At 42.2% G+C, this 15727-nt stretch overlaps 1 protein-coding gene and 1 pseudogene across 1 annotated transcript; one reads left to right on the forward strand and one right to left on the reverse strand.

The window, feature by feature from the left end:
- The first annotated feature begins 3081 nt into the window (after positions 1-3081).
- LOC131471275 (trypsin-1-like) lies at positions 3082-4370 on the forward strand (annotated as a pseudogene).
- Positions 4371-13153: 8783 nt separating this feature from the next.
- Positions 13154-15444, reverse strand: LOC131471202 (trypsin-2-like). Its single transcript, XM_058647593.1, has 5 exons — positions 15394-15444; positions 15067-15220; positions 14730-14989; positions 13534-13670; positions 13154-13445 (listed from the first exon to the last, which is right to left on the reverse strand). Exons 1-5 carry the CDS (start codon positions 15431-15433, stop codon positions 13293-13295), a joined length of 744 nt encoding a protein of 247 aa, XP_058503576.1. The 5' UTR covers positions 15434-15444; the 3' UTR covers positions 13154-13292.
- Between the last annotated feature and the right edge of the window lie 283 nt (positions 15445-15727).

The following is a 15727-nucleotide window of genomic DNA, read 5'->3' on the forward strand; positions in this document are numbered from 1 at the left end:
CCACAACCACCTGCTGAAATATAAAGATGCCATAGCCACGGCCAAAATAGAATACTACGCCACAACTACCTCCTCCATGCAAGAGTAATGACTGTAAATACTGTACTAATTCTGCTCCACCTTTTATATCCCCATTCGCTAATTTTGATCTCCCAACCACTACTGAAATATCCACCATCAGACGCTACATCTAATCCTACAAATCTTGGTACTCCTTCTCCCTTCTCTTTTCCCACTCATCACCAACATCATATACTCCTTCCTCTCCTCTGGCTCAATTCAGCCCCCCTCAAAACAGCAATAATCACCCCAATACTGGCTTGGACCCCAATGATCTCAATAATTTCTGACCAATTTCAAACCTTCCTTTTCTGTCCAAAATCCTGGAAAAAGTGGTTGCTGCGTAGGTCCATAATCATCTCACTCACAATACCCTCTATGAACAGTTTCCTCATCACAGCACCGATACAGCTCTGGCAAAGATCACCAACAACCTTCTCATGGCAGCTGACTACAGACATCTCACCATACTCATCCTCCTTGACCTTCCTGCAGCTTTCGACACCATCTCCCATAACATCCTCCTTAACCGCCTAATCTCCATTGGACTAAATCACACTACTCTGTCCTGGTTCACCTCCTACCTCTCCGGTCGCACACAATTGGTACAGCTGAAGAACCATCAATCCCTTCCTTCCTTCCCCAGTAAATTGTGGTGTGCCGCAGGGCTCTGTCCTTGGCCCTCTTCTATTTATCATCTACCTCCTCTCGGTAACATCTTCAGGAATCATTATGGACTCAACTTTCATTGCTATGCAGACGACACCCAGCTATATCTCTCCTGTAAACCCACTTCCTCACTTCCTCCACCCAGCCTCCTTGACTGTCTGCAAGATGTTAAAACCTGGTTCTCGCACAATTTTCACAAAATCCACGGAAATAAACCAGAATTCCTTTTGGTTGGCACAAAATCCACACTGTCTAAATCTAACACTAGTTTCTCACTCCTCATTGACAACACTGCTGTTTATCCCTCCCCTCAGGTCAAGAGTCTGGGTGTCATCCCGGACTCCACCCTCTCCTTCACCACCCATATTAAGAACATCACTCGGTCTGCATACTTTCATCTTTGCAATATCAATCGCCTTCGTCCATCACTCTCCCGTAATAGCACTTCCATATTGGTCAACCCCCTTGTCACATCGTGCCTTGATTACTGTAATGCTCTTCTACATTGTTCGACCACAGAAATGCACGCGTCATTTCCAGAACCCCATTCACACAGCATATCACTCCTGTCCTCATACAGCTTCACTGGCTTCCGGTCCATCTCTGCATCGAATATAAGATTCTGCTTCTCACATTCAAGGCTCTCCATAACCTTGCACCTTCATACCTCACTTAATTGTTGTCTTTCTGTAATTATTTTTTTTTAAGGTGACCTTGAGAGTCTTGAAAGGCGCCTATAAATAAAATGCATTTTTATTCATTGTTATTATTGTTGAAGGGAGTTGATTGTTTGTCTATGACATAAAGTGTACAGTATAGTATGGTAAGAATAAGGTGGTTCTCTGCAGTGAAATCATGCTGTTGTGAAGTTGTTTTTTGTCACAGTCAGTGGTTATTTCAGAACCATTGTGACACTGAACAGCTTCTCTGCTCCTCTCAGCTATCTGTGCTTTCCCTGGTTCTGATCGCTTCCCGTTTGACCTCTCCTCTCTACTTTCCAATGCAATAGCTGCAGTAAAATCCACATTGTTGTTTAATATATACCATTTACAGTGTGTGTGGTCATTATTAGTAACTTGCATGTACAGGGACCCATCATTACTATGTTATGTTACTGCCAGAGACCTTCACCTGAAGCCCTGGTTTATAAAGGAAAGAACCTCTCCCCCTTCTCTACTTAACACACCTCCTTCTTTAGTTTTGGACCAATAAGGATCAGGGTCCTGGAAAAGAAAAACCTGTATACCAGAAAAGCAAATATGTTATTTGACTGCAGCAGACTCTTTCATTATCTTCAAAGACTTAAGCTTACATAATTTGATTAAAATTAAATTTTAATCACCTTTAAAGCATTTTAGTGTATTAATTGTGTCAAATTTCTGCATGATAGCACTGCAAAAATCGATGTTTGAGAAAGTGAAGTAAGTCTTGTTTCTGGGAAATGTATCTTTCATGGCTTTTTTTCATTTATAATTCTTGCTGATTTTTATCCTTTACAATCAGTTTCACTCTTATTATATATGTATATATATATATATATGTATATATATAATATCTAACTCTATAAGCTCACTGTAAAAAAACAGTCACAGTCAAACTCAATATGGTTGTTCATAAAACAAGTAAAGTGGCAGCAACAGTGTAATTGCTAGCATTCCTTGGTGTTATTTGACTGTTGACTGTTCTACACAATGACACGTGGGTCTCTCCTGTGTGACGGTGGATGGGAACTGGGCCATCTGCAGAGCTGCACACAGGTCTTCACAGCACCACTCCACACACGTCAAGGTTAACTGTCACAAAACACATATATAGTGAGTGTACTTTAAATCAAAAGCCCCAAATATGAAAAAAAAAAAAAACAATAACTGTAACCAATGGAAATTGCTTATCTGCAAAAACAGTCTGTCGACAAATAAGCCAAACATTCTGTAACAGATTGAAATGATCTTGTTTTAAGAAAAGTGATCTGCCAATGGGGTAAGTAAATACTTAAAACAATACTTAAAATGACCTTGTAAATCTACAGCAACTTTCTGTAATGTGCCTTAAATGAGAAAAAAACGGGCTTAATTTAATAAAGTTGTAGTTATCTGTCATGTATCTGTCACATTTTTCCTTTCCTTTCCTGATTAAGCAGAATTTGTAAATTTTTAGCTGAGAATTTCTATATGTTTACACATCTGTGATAGTGACTCTTACTGTATTACACTTCCTTAATACACACCAGTAATTAACACATAAACCCAGACTTTTCCAGGACCCTGATTGGTCAAAATCTAAAGTAGGAGGTGTGTTGAGTAGAGAAGGGGGAGGGGTTCATTTCTATATAAACCAGGGCTCCAGGTGAAGTCCTCTCATCGACAGGATCACACAGCAACCATGAGGTCTCTGGTCTTTGTTCTGCTCATCGGAGCTGCCTGTAAGCATTTGTCTTTGTGCTTGTTGACTTTTGAATAAGTGAATCAACACATACATTCATTCACTTGTTCACTGACTGGTTGGTTTTCTGTGCGTTTCTCAGTTGCCACCGAGGACGACAAGATCGTCGGAGGGTATGAGTGCCAGCCCTACTCCCAGGCCCATACGGTGTCTCTGAACTCTGGCTACCACTTCTGTGGAGGCTCCCTGGTCAGCAAGGACTGGGTTGTGTCTGCTGCTCACTGCTACAAGTCGTATGTCACTCTTTGATCGTATGAGGGAATAAAATAAATGAAGGAATGAATATGATTTTGAGCAGCATCATGACATTCAGCTGCAAACTATCCTCCCTCTCTCTCTCTCTCTCTCTCTCTCTCTCTCTCTCTCTCTCTGTCCACTCCAGCCGTGTGGAGGTGCGTCTGGGCGAGCACAACATCAGGGTCAACGAGGGAAATGAGCAGTTCATCTCCTCCTCCCGTGTCATCCGTCACCCCAACTACAGCTCCTACAACATTAACAATGACATCATGCTGATCAAGCTGAGCAAGCCCGCCACCCTCAACCAGTATGTGAAGACTGTGGCTCTGCCCTCCAGCTGTGCCCCTGCTGGCACCATGTGCAAAGTCTCTGGCTGGGGAAACACCATGAGCTCCAGTGAGTGAAATCTGATTATTTATGTGTAAGAAATGCTGTTTTCCTCTGTGTTAAACACTTTTCTCACGTACTTTTGTATCCCACCTTGTAGGTGCTGACGGTAACAAGCTGCAGTGCCTGAACATCCCCATCCTGTCTGAAAGAGACTGTGACAACTCCTACCCTGGCATGATCACTGACGCCATGTTCTGCGCTGGATACCTGGAGGGAGGCAAGGACTCTTGCCAGGTATGTAAATCAGCATTCAATGAGAAAAAACAGAAACAAAGGCATGAAATACTTGTTATGAATCTTCAGTGTGAGTTTTACGCTCTTTTTTTTCTTCGTCAGGGTGACTCTGGTGGCCCTGTTGTGTGCAACGGTGAGCTTCAGGGTGTTGTGTCCTGGGGCTATGGATGTGCTGAGAGGGACCATCCTGGTGTCTACGCCAAGGTATATCTTTATTTCACAGTTTGTACGTGTCCAGTTAAATCAGTCATATATTTGCTGTTGACTTTCTCTCTGTCTCTTATTCACAGGTCTGCCTCTTCAACGACTGGCTGGAGAGGACCATGGCCAGTTATTAAATCTGATCCTGTGACCACCGTCTTGTTCTACCGCCATTTGTCCATCATTCTAGCTCCAATGTTGTTGTAAAGTTTTGAAGAATGTGCATTTAACATCAGAACCAATAAAGTCTTACACCTTGACTTTCAAATCATGTTCCACTTCATCTCTTTACTTTTTCATCTTTACTGTACATACACCAGTCAAAAGTTTGGATACACCTTCTTATTCAATGGTTTTCTTTATTTTTTCCTTGTATACATTGTAAATTAATGTATTATCTTGGCATACTTGACAGCCTCTCAATCAGCTTCATGAAGTAGTCACCTGGAATGGTTTTAAACAGTCTTGAAGGAGTTCCCAGAGCTTTCCTTCATATTTGAGACCATCAGTTGAGTATTGCAGAGGTAGGATTGGTATAAAGGTCTATAGTGAATAGCCATATTTGACTACTATTCTTATCCATATTACACAAAATGAAGCGAAACGACGGTCCATCATTACTTTAAAACATGAAGGTCAGTCAAACATAATGTACCCTCAAGTGTGGTCGCAAAGATCATCAAACGCAATAATGACACTGGCTCTCGCGAGGACCGTCCCAGGAAAGGAAGACCAAGAGTTACGTCTGCTGCAGAGGATACGTTCATCAGAGTTACCAGCCTCAGAAACCGCCCTCCGATTACAGCCCACATGAATGGTTCACAGAGTTCTAGTAGCAGACACATCCCAACATCAACTGTTCAGAGGAGACTGTGTGAATCAGGCCTTTATGGTTTGAAATTGCTGCAAAGAAGCCACTTCTGAGGAAGAACAAGAAGAAGAGAACTGCTTGGGCCAAAAAACACAAGGACACTGTGGACACCCGCCATGTCTTTATGAGATGCAGAAAAAGTGAGCGGATGTCCTCTACATGTGTGGTTCCCACTGTGAAGCATGGAGGAGGTGCGATGGTATGGGGGTGTACTTGGCTATTACAGCATTCTGCAGCGACATGTCATCCCATCTGGTTTGTGCTTAGTGTGACCATCATTTGTTTTTCAGGACAGTAACTTTAAACACACCTCCAGGCTATGTAAGGGCTATTTGACCAAGAAAGAGAGTGATTCAGTGCTGTGTCAGATGACCTGGCCTCTGCAATCGCCTGACCTAAACCCATCAACCCATTGGGATGAGCTGGATCGAGTGAAGGAAAACCAGCCAACAACATTGTCATTACATAAACACTTCAGAGTGAAACTGATTTTACAAGCAATAATAAATGTTGTGCAGTGCAGTAAACTAACTTTAAATATTTTATTCTGGAAATTAAAACCCACTTTTTTTTGGATCCCTTGATGCATCTTTGCAACTTTGTAAGTATCTCCACTCTTGCAGCAGCAAGAGTGATTGCTTTTCATCGTGATTTTTTTCATCACAAAAAATCATGTTTTCTTTATCTTTTATCTTTTTTTTTGTGTAGATCAATTTATGGTTGGTAATGGCGATGCTTAGCATCTGTACCTATAAGGCCACACCTGAATTAATAAAAGGCCTGTCACAAGATAAAGAACACCAATTAACCAGGGATCTTTTTGTGTTCAGTTAGGAAATAATCCACAGTAAAAATTAATCCCAGGCATCAGGGAGTGTGCACAATGGAGATAGTGCTCTTGGCCCAGAAGTAAATAAAGAAAAATAAGTGACAACGCACTTACATGTAAACATACATACTGAGGTCATTACAATCTAGCCATCAAAACTTCCTGCTCACAATCCTACAAGTACATTCTACACTCATTAAGGGAGTGGTTCTCAAACTTTTTACACCAAGTACAACCTGAGAAAATATTAAACCCTCAAAGTAACACCATTATCACCTACGTTAAAATACAGTGGCGTAAAAAGGCCGAGCAAAGTCAGCTAAGAAGATGCTCTCTCTTCTTGGGCTGTAAAGTCCCGGTCGACTGGTCGATTTATGAGTCGATACGTTCTTGTCCGACTCAAATGTTGATAATTCGACTTTTTGCCGTGTTAATTTCATACAGCCTGTGGTTAATTTGATTTCATCTGGAGGAACGTACCAAGTGCTAATGGGGTTGTTTTCAGAGCAACCCGTTCCACAGATCAGCCGATGCACAAGATATAAAACGCTTTTCAGAGCCCCCCCCCCCCCCCCACTAGTCGATTTTGAGTCGAAACTTCAGGGCTTCAGTCGACTATGAATTTCTTTGGTTGATTACAGCCCTATACTCTCTTCATCCTCTTCTTCCTCACATGTACTTAACAAACTGGTATCATTTGTTAAGTGACAATAATTATTACTATTTCTTGTGTCATTTGTTTAATTTTCTACTGGTCAAAATTCCTCAGCTCTATTCCGATCACATACCCTGGTATATACAGCAGAAAAGTATTTCTGATTACCAGCAGAGGAAGCTCACATACCACAGAGAACCGTGGCATTAAGGTTTATCAGGCAGTCCATGATTCTCTGTGGAATATGTTGTTTGCAGATGATATTGTTATCTGTAGTGCGAATAGGGGACAGGTGGAAGAGAGCCTGGAGAGGTGGAGGTCTACACTAGAGAGAAGAGGAATGAAGTTTATTAGAAGACAGATTATCTCTGTGCAAGGAGTATAGGTGTAGAGAAAGTTCAAAGACCTGGGGTCAACCATCCAAAGCAATGGACAGTGCACAAGAGAGCTGAAGAAGAGAGTGCGGGCAGGGTGGAGTGGGTGGAAAGGAAAGGTCTACATGACGGTCGTGAGACCTGCTATGATGCATGTCTTTGAGACAGTGGCACTGTCAGGAAGAAAAGAGGAAGACCACAGAGAAGGTTCATGGATGTTGTGAATGAGGACAGTTGGTGTAACAGAGGACAACACAAGGGAGAAGACAAGATGGAGGGCAGATGATCTGCTGTGGTGACCCCTCAATGGAGAAGCCGAAAGAAGAAGAAGGAGAAGTATAAGAAGAAGGTAGATAATCTCCAATCCAGAAAGTGGTTATTATCGGTTATTAAAGAGGGAGAAGACTTTGACTTTAAGAAAACTTTCATTAGGAAAACAATTTTCCATGTCAACAATTCATTAATAATAGTCAATAATCAATAACCAACTTACTCACCCACACACACACACAACAGTGGAGGATGGGTCAATGCAGCTTAATTTTTAAGCTGCATTGACCCATCCTCCACTACTGAAAATAGGACCTGTCCAATGCCCCATACTTCTACCAGGTTACATGTTAGTCTTTAGAACGAGTGCTCTATCCTGAGCCTGGCTCTTCCAGATTGCAAGCTTAGCAGATGCCAACAAGAAATTGATAAGAACCATTGTCTTTTTTTAACAGTGTACATCAAACCAAAAATAAAAATGGAAGCAAAAAACACCTCTCCCAGAGCCTCTACCCACCTGTGCAAAAACTTAAACAAGTCTGCCAAACGAGGACATGAAACCCCCAAGTGTTCTAGAGTCTCTGTCTGTCTCTGTCACAAAAGGGACATCCCTCCCCAGTGCTAGGATCTAGGCAATCTCTGTATCTCTTTGTAGCTATAGCTCCGTGTATGATCCTCCACTGGAGGTAAGCCATCCGTTTTTCAGCAGCCTTTAGGGGAAGTCTCCGAATCAAGAACCTCAGTCCATTTGGATTATCTGAGGCCTGCCGGAGAACCAAAGTTCAGCACTTTCACACAGCTGAGGTACAGCTGTTTTTTCCCACAGGTACACACACACACACACACAATGCAATCACACGTAGCAGCGGTAAACAGGCTGACCACAGGCGGCCGACCGGATCGGAACCAGGCCGTCAGAGCAACAGTCACCAAGCAACAGGACAGCAACAGGACAGTGGCAGAACAGCGGCGAAGCAGCGGCCAAATAGCCGTGGTAAATCAGCTGTATTTACATTGTGCGTTGACGTTAACCTTAGCGTTAGCGCTAGCGTTAGCTTTAAAGTTCCAGTTATAAGTCCGGGTGCATTGGCATCCCGTCCAAAGAGGGAGAGGGGTGAAGAATTCAGGCGTGGCAGGGAAAACAGCCACCATGCAGCACACAACCAGCAGACTGTTAGAGGGAGAGGAGCGAAAGAGGAGCTTAGCCCCTGGCTATAGCAGCAAACAACAGAAGCATGTCATCACTCACCAATGCTCTGGTTGCGGCAATAAACACCGCCCCGACTGATCGGCTCGACCGCGGTGAAGACGCCGGTTTTAATTGAATGAAATACGGACGAATATACAGAATCAGAATCAGAATCAGAATCAGCTTTATTGGCCAAGTATGTAACACATACAAGGAATTCGACTCCGGTTTTTCAAACACACGCTGTACATGAAACGTAGACATTAACATAACTTAACATATATTTGACAACAGTGAATAAAAAAGGTGACCAGAGGTCCGGTTTATTTTTTAAATATATACAGTATATATAAACGATAAGGTGCAGATAGTGAATAAATAAACAAATAAACAAATAACCAAATAAACTGGTCAAGTGTTCTGTAGTGCGACGGCCTGGGGGAAGAAACTGTTCTTGTGTCTAGCAGTTTTGGTGTACAGTGTTCTGTAACGCCTGCCAGAGGGAAGAAGAACAAACAGGTTATTTCCGGGATGTGATGGATCTGCAGAGATACTACCTGCCCGTTTCTTGACTCTGGATGTGTTCAAGTCCTGGATGGTGGGCAGTTTAACACCAATGATTCTCTCTGCAGTCCTGATGGTGCGATTCAGTCTGTTTCTGTCCTGTTTGGTGGCTGATGCAAACCAAACGATGATGGAGGTGCAGAGAACAGACTGGACTATTGCTGTGACACAACACAACACAGCACGGCCATATGTGCTTACCTGTGCTCGGATGCTAGCGGCACATACAACGACCCGGAAGCGAGAGATCAGGAGGAGGGACACAGCCTACTTTTCTCCCCTCGGTAAGTGCAGTGATTGGCTAATAAGTCAGAGGGACCGGGGTGCAGTCAACCAAACTAAATCAGTGCCTCATACCACTACACTGAGGATGAGCTGGGCAGGAGCTAGCCAACATTGAGAGCAGCCATACAGCAGCTTCTGAGCGGCCTGTAACCTGAAGGCCGCAATCCTGGACCTGATATCAATGAGGCCCTGTCCTCCCTCTGCCACAGGGAGGTATGGCACAGCTGCCCGTAGCCAACGACGACCCGTCCAGAAAAGGTTTACCAGCAGTCTCTGCAGTGCTTCCACAAGACCTGGTGGTGGAACCAATACTTGAAGCTTGTGCCACAACGCAGAGGCAACAAGGTTGTTAATGATCAGGACTCTTCCCCTGTAGGGCAGCTGAGGGAGCAGCCATTTCCAGACAACCTGGCTTCAACTTTTACCAGCACTCCCTCTCAGTATTTTGTTTTTCATGTCCTCATTGCCTAGGTAGATCCCTAATACTTTAAACCCTCCAGTTGCCAACTGAGGTTGTCCGGAAGCCTAATTCTCTGAGTCCCCCCAGTGCCGAACAAAAACATTTAAATCGTCTGCATAAGCGGATATGACCACAGGGGGACAGTCAGTCAGCCCTGGAAGAGAGAGACCCCCCAGCCTGGACCTGGCATAAACATTAATAAAAATAAAACAAAAGCCTTGAATCTCGGCTTTAACTGTGAGGATTCTCCACTTTACAACCTCTGTGATACCTAAAACATTTACATTTAAGGATAAAGAGAATAAAACAGCGACTGATGCTAGAGCTGTGACTGAGCACAATCTGCCCCCCCCACCATAACTTCCAATCTGTCTCATTCACACTATCACTGTGTGTTTCTTGAAGGAAAACTATATCAAGTTTCTTCTGGTTTAGAATATCAGATATTACCGCTCTCTTCTATGCGTTTCTGCCCCAATTGATATTTAAAGAGGCCACCTTTAAACCATGCATAGAAGAGAGTGAGAGTGTGGACACCAAGAGGGCACAAGACAAAACCAGCAAAAACCCCGGACACCGTGATCCTTCTGGAAGGAACCGCCAACAGAGACACCTGTAGATATTCTTCACTGAGTTTCAGAAACACGACCACCGTTTTGTTCATGCGGGAAGCATAGCTGAGTCCAACTTGATCTCCCATCGCCAACAACACCTGTTCCACCGTCACAGGAGGGGGAGGAACGATGCGCATGCCATGTTTCAGGGACAGGGCATGACCTGCCGTGAAAACATGGAAACACACTAAACACTAAACTACAAACAACTAACACACAATACTAACAATGACCATAAGATACACAAACAATTAGAAAATAAGAAGAAAGATATTTATGTTTATAGATATCTATACACCTTACAACTCTCCTTGCTACTGTCTTCTCACAACCACACACCACGTGAAGAAGAAAAAGAAGAATTTCATGCATCTTAGTAAGTTCTTTACATTTATTATAGTTCTTTGTTCATTAATGATTGTTTTAAAGTTCACCTTCTTTACTGATTATTGCTTTAATTTAACATAGACCAGGAAGCTCCAATTAACGCTGCGTTTGTGTGTGTGTATCTGCGTCATTACCTCGTTTATGAAACCCTAAAGTTTCAGAACAAACAGTTTAGCCACTGCTGAGAAAATAGGGTTTTATTGTTTTCCTGGGCTCTGCAAAGCAGAAAGACACTTCCGTTTGCTGATGATGTCATCAGTAAACCTCACCACTCCTCTCACCACCGTAGCTCCTCCTGGTGCGGGCACGTCCGGTTCCATGCATTCAACCGCAGAAGAAGAAGAATTACTCTTGTTGTAGCTTCTGAGATGCAGAGCATCCATCGTGCCAGAGGGGGAGCTGCGTATCTGAGAGCTGATGTGCTAATTATGTCACTTCCGGGTACCTGGCCAATCCCAGGACAGTGGGAAAGCTCTTGTTGGCTGGCCAATCACAACACAGTCCATGTTCTGGGGGGGAGATTTTGGTCTAAAACAGCACGGCTGACGAGAGCGTCTGTGAGGAGATATTTCGATCTGCAGCGACTAGGAGGTTTTTGACCATGAAAACTATGGAGTACCAAAAGGGCCAAAATTAAATTAAATAAATAAATAAATACACCATTAAATCATTCATTAAATGTGCCATTAATTAATTAAATGTGTCATTAAATAATTAAATGTGTCATGAAATAATTACATGTATTTAATTAATTAATTACACTTTTAATTAATTAATGACACATTTAATTATTTCATGACACATTAAATTATTTCATGGTCTGTGTTGCAGTGGATCATTAATTTATTTTATCTGTCAAACTCTCCAATCAAAGTCAGAGGGCGGGGCTAACACTGATCAAGTCTGATTCATTGCTTTGCTCTAAAATGGCATGGCTGCCATGTATAAAATATAAACCTGAAATAAATATTTTTCTGAGTCCCCGAGCGCAGTTTTAAGATCATTTGAGGTGAGAAAATAGTCATTTAGAATTCAAAAATGTGGTTTGTGTATTAAGATGTGATGTATTATATACAGTTTGGCAGCGACGGTATCGGAGGTGATCAGCTTCGCCTCAGCGAACGCTGGCTGCTTAGTGTCCGAAGGAGAGCAGCGTTACCTCGGCCTGTCCTGATGAAATGATCCCCTGGCTCAGATCATTTAAGGCGAGAAATTAGTCATTTAGAATTCAAAAATGTGGTTTGTGTATTAAGATATGATGTATTATACATAGTTTGGCAGTTTGGTACCTTCCGAATATGATCTCACTTTTGTTTCATTTTTAAAACTGTTCTAGATATGTTTAGTAAAAAAATAAATTAAAGAAAGGAGAAAGGAAAAACTAATATTGGATTTACTTTTTTTTAGGTAATATAATTTTGAAGGGCAGCACTTGACAGTTGGGGGATGAGTAAAGCAGAGGAGGTATCGAAATATGAATTAGATTTGTGTCAATATTTTTCAAACAACACTTTTAACAAACCCTTTTTCAGAACCAACAAAAAATATATAATCACTCAAAAACATTGTATTTTATTATTTGAAAATAAATTTGTTCTTTGCGCCTTGGTTTTTTGTTTGTGGACGGGCCTTAGGAAGCTGCCTGCTAATTGGCTACTGAGCAACAGCCCCGTTGACATCCAACTAAATAATTGTAATTATCTAACATTTGTCATATTTTAAATGTTAGATTTTATCGGTGAAGGATTGAGGAATGAGGATGAGAATGAGGGAGAACTTTGAACTGCGATTTAGAACTTCTAGAAGTTAAAACTGGAGTTTTAATCAAGCGATACATAAAAGCAAAATACTTCTGCATCCCTTCCTTCCTTCCATGACTGAAGCATCCATCCATCCATTTTCTACCGCTTTATCCTCCACATGAGTCCATTGCAGGGCCAACACACCGAGATCAACAACCATTCACTCTCACATTCACACCTTTGGTCAATTTAGAGAACCCACGCACACATGAGGAGAACATGCAAACTCACGCAGAAAGACCCTTGTTCGTACCGTGTCGTGAGGATGTTGTGATGTTGTGACACTGAATGAATCTACTTCACAGAAGGTTCACCAAACAAAAGCTACACCTTTGTGTCTACAGTATAAATTATATATTTAAAATGGCTGACATTTTCAAGTGAGTGCAATCCTAAGTGTCTCATGCTGGTTCAGTGCGCTTACAAAAAAACAGTACTATCCTAGGATAGTCCTGACATACGGAGTGAGTGAGTGAGCGAGCAAGTGTATTAGTTTTACAGGATTACAATTTGGAGAACATATGTAGTAGGAGCAGTGAAGTACCATAAACACAATGATGCATCACAAAATGGAAGATTTTATTGATTGTGCCATGAGTAAACCATCTCTCTCGCTCTCTCTCTCTCTCTCTCTCTCTCAGCTGCTCTCCTGCTGCTTTTTCCTCTGACACCACCCACCACCTCATGTCTCTGCCGCCTTCAGTTTCAGTCTCTCTCTCTCTCTCTCTCTAGTCTAGTTCTGTGATGGAAGATCACAGTCTAGCTGTATGAGGTGAGAATGTCGTTGATCCAGGGCATCAGAGAGCAGACTTTGGTGTAAACGCCTGGGGAATCAGGCTGAGCACAACCCCGGCCCCAGGAGACAATACCCTGCAGCTCCCCATTACACACCAGAGGGCCACCAGAGTCACCCTGAGCAGGTGAGAGGAAGAAACAAAAGTTTATTGCCCTCATCATTTCTTCTTGTATACGATGTACTGTGTAACTGTGTGAAACATACCTGACAAGAATCCTTGCCTCCCTCCAGGTATCCAGCGCACACCATGCGCTCAGTGATCCCGCCGGGATAGGAGTTCTCACAGTCCTTGTCTGACAAAATGGGGATTTCCACGCACTGGAGGTGAAATGGGTTGAACACTGTAATTAAAAACACACAGATACATTTCAGAGAAAGCCATTTATCCATTTATGTGGTTAAAGTTAAAGTTTGAAGTACAGCAACAGTACCTCCTCTCTCTTTCCCTTAAAGTTAATGCTTCATAAAGGGTGATTATTTATTGATTGCGACGGTTGTGGCAGAGGTGGTATGTGTTAGGGATATTTCAGTTTTCAGTTCAAGTGTGGCTGTGTAGTGATGCATCGTCAGCACTCACTGCACTGTACATGCCCCTGTGCTGAGGACCAGTTTGAGACATGGAGTAGATGATCACTCACATGGTTGCCAACAGGACCACAAGAAAAGAAAAGATTTAAGCCATTTAACAAAACTATATTGAGTATTAAGGCCATAAGTTTAAGCTTTCAGGAAGAAAGTCGCAATATTACAAAAATTCTTCCTGTGTCCTCCTTCTTCTTAATTGTATTTTGTATCAGATTTGTGAGCCATCCTCTTTAAAGCAAGGTGGTGCTTTGGAGATTTTTTTACACACTTATATAAACATACTTATGGTTATTTTACTACATTTTTGCCATTTTTTTGTCTCTCCTTATACACCAAAGTCCTTACACAAAATCATTGATGTTTACATGACAGCACATAAGAGTTGTTGATTCTTTCCTGCCTCCATCCATCAGTAAATTGAATGTGTTATTTTGTGATTTAATCGTTTGAAATCCTTAATTTATGTTAAGTGACACAAAGTTTACAAATGAGGCCACATTAGACCAGCAGCTCCCTTGTCCTTGTGGGCAAAAAAAGCAGATTTTTTCTATGGACTTTAGTACAGTAGCATGAGTTGCTTAAAAAATGACACTTGAAAAAGTGGCTGATATATTTTTTGACATATTGTAGACTTGAATAAGCTATATAAAGCTAATAAACTTGTTTAGTAGCTAAAAAAGGTCCCTGCTGGAAGCCTTGTTTTCTGTGGTTAGGTTGACAAACACCCTGAATAAATATTGGTAATGATAACAGTATATTGATAACATTGTCGTTTTCTTTCAGTTTCAGTATTCGGTATTTAAAGTGTACCTCACCTTGATCACTGTAGATGTTTCCCCATCCTGACACCATGCACATGTCCCCAGCTGTGGGGCAGGCTTTGGGCAGGGCCACGGGCTTAACGTACTCGTTCACCGTCACTGGGTGAGCCAACTTCATCAGCATGATGTCGTAGTCGAGGGTCCTGTAGTCGTAACTCTGATGCCAGTAGATGGCATCTACAGACATGAACTGCTCCGTGCCCTCGTTCTCCCAGATGTGGTGGTCACCCAAGATTGCAAGCTGTGAATAGGGGCTGAAGAAGAAGCAACAATTTTAAATGATCAGACTCTTAAAGCCATAATGTCAGCATAGAAGGTTCTGTGCACAAACTTTTGCCAGCAGTGAGCGGCAGAGACGATCCACCGGTCGTTGATCAGGGAGCCGCCACAGTAATGGTAGCCGATATTGATAGACACCTGCCAGGGCTGAGAGTGGGCTTTACACTGGAAGCCCCCTACAATCCTGTCATCTGTCGGGGCTGCAGCTGATGTGTGAAAGGAATAAAAAGGAAAAAGAATGCTTTTTATTCTCAAAACCTTCATATATACAGTATATATGTATATATACATATACATATATATATGTATATATATATGTCTATATATATATAAATATATACATATACATATTCATATATACACTTTAGATGTGCTTTACCTGCAGCACCCAGGAGAGTGAAAACAATCAGGCCAATCATCTTGTGGCTGCTTCAAGCCTTCCTACGAACAGATTGGACATGAGTGATCAATCGATCACAGCATTTATACTCGGACGCCTCTGTGTTTTCCTGAGCTCCCCTCCCCAAACCTCTCCTCAACCTCGTTTCCTCCACCCACTGCTGAATATTTGTTTACTCCTCCTGTATTCTGTATTCCTGCTCTGGAAAATGATCCCTCTGCGCTGCATTCACCCAGTTGATAAATGAGCAACTTCTAAAATATTCTTTAGACTTAAATAGAGCATTTGTTGTAGCATAAAATCCATCTGTTGA

This window comes from Solea solea, chromosome 13 (genome assembly GCF_958295425.1).
Source record: "Solea solea chromosome 13, fSolSol10.1, whole genome shotgun sequence".
Classification (NCBI taxonomy): Eukaryota; Metazoa; Chordata; class Actinopteri; order Pleuronectiformes; family Soleidae; genus Solea; species Solea solea.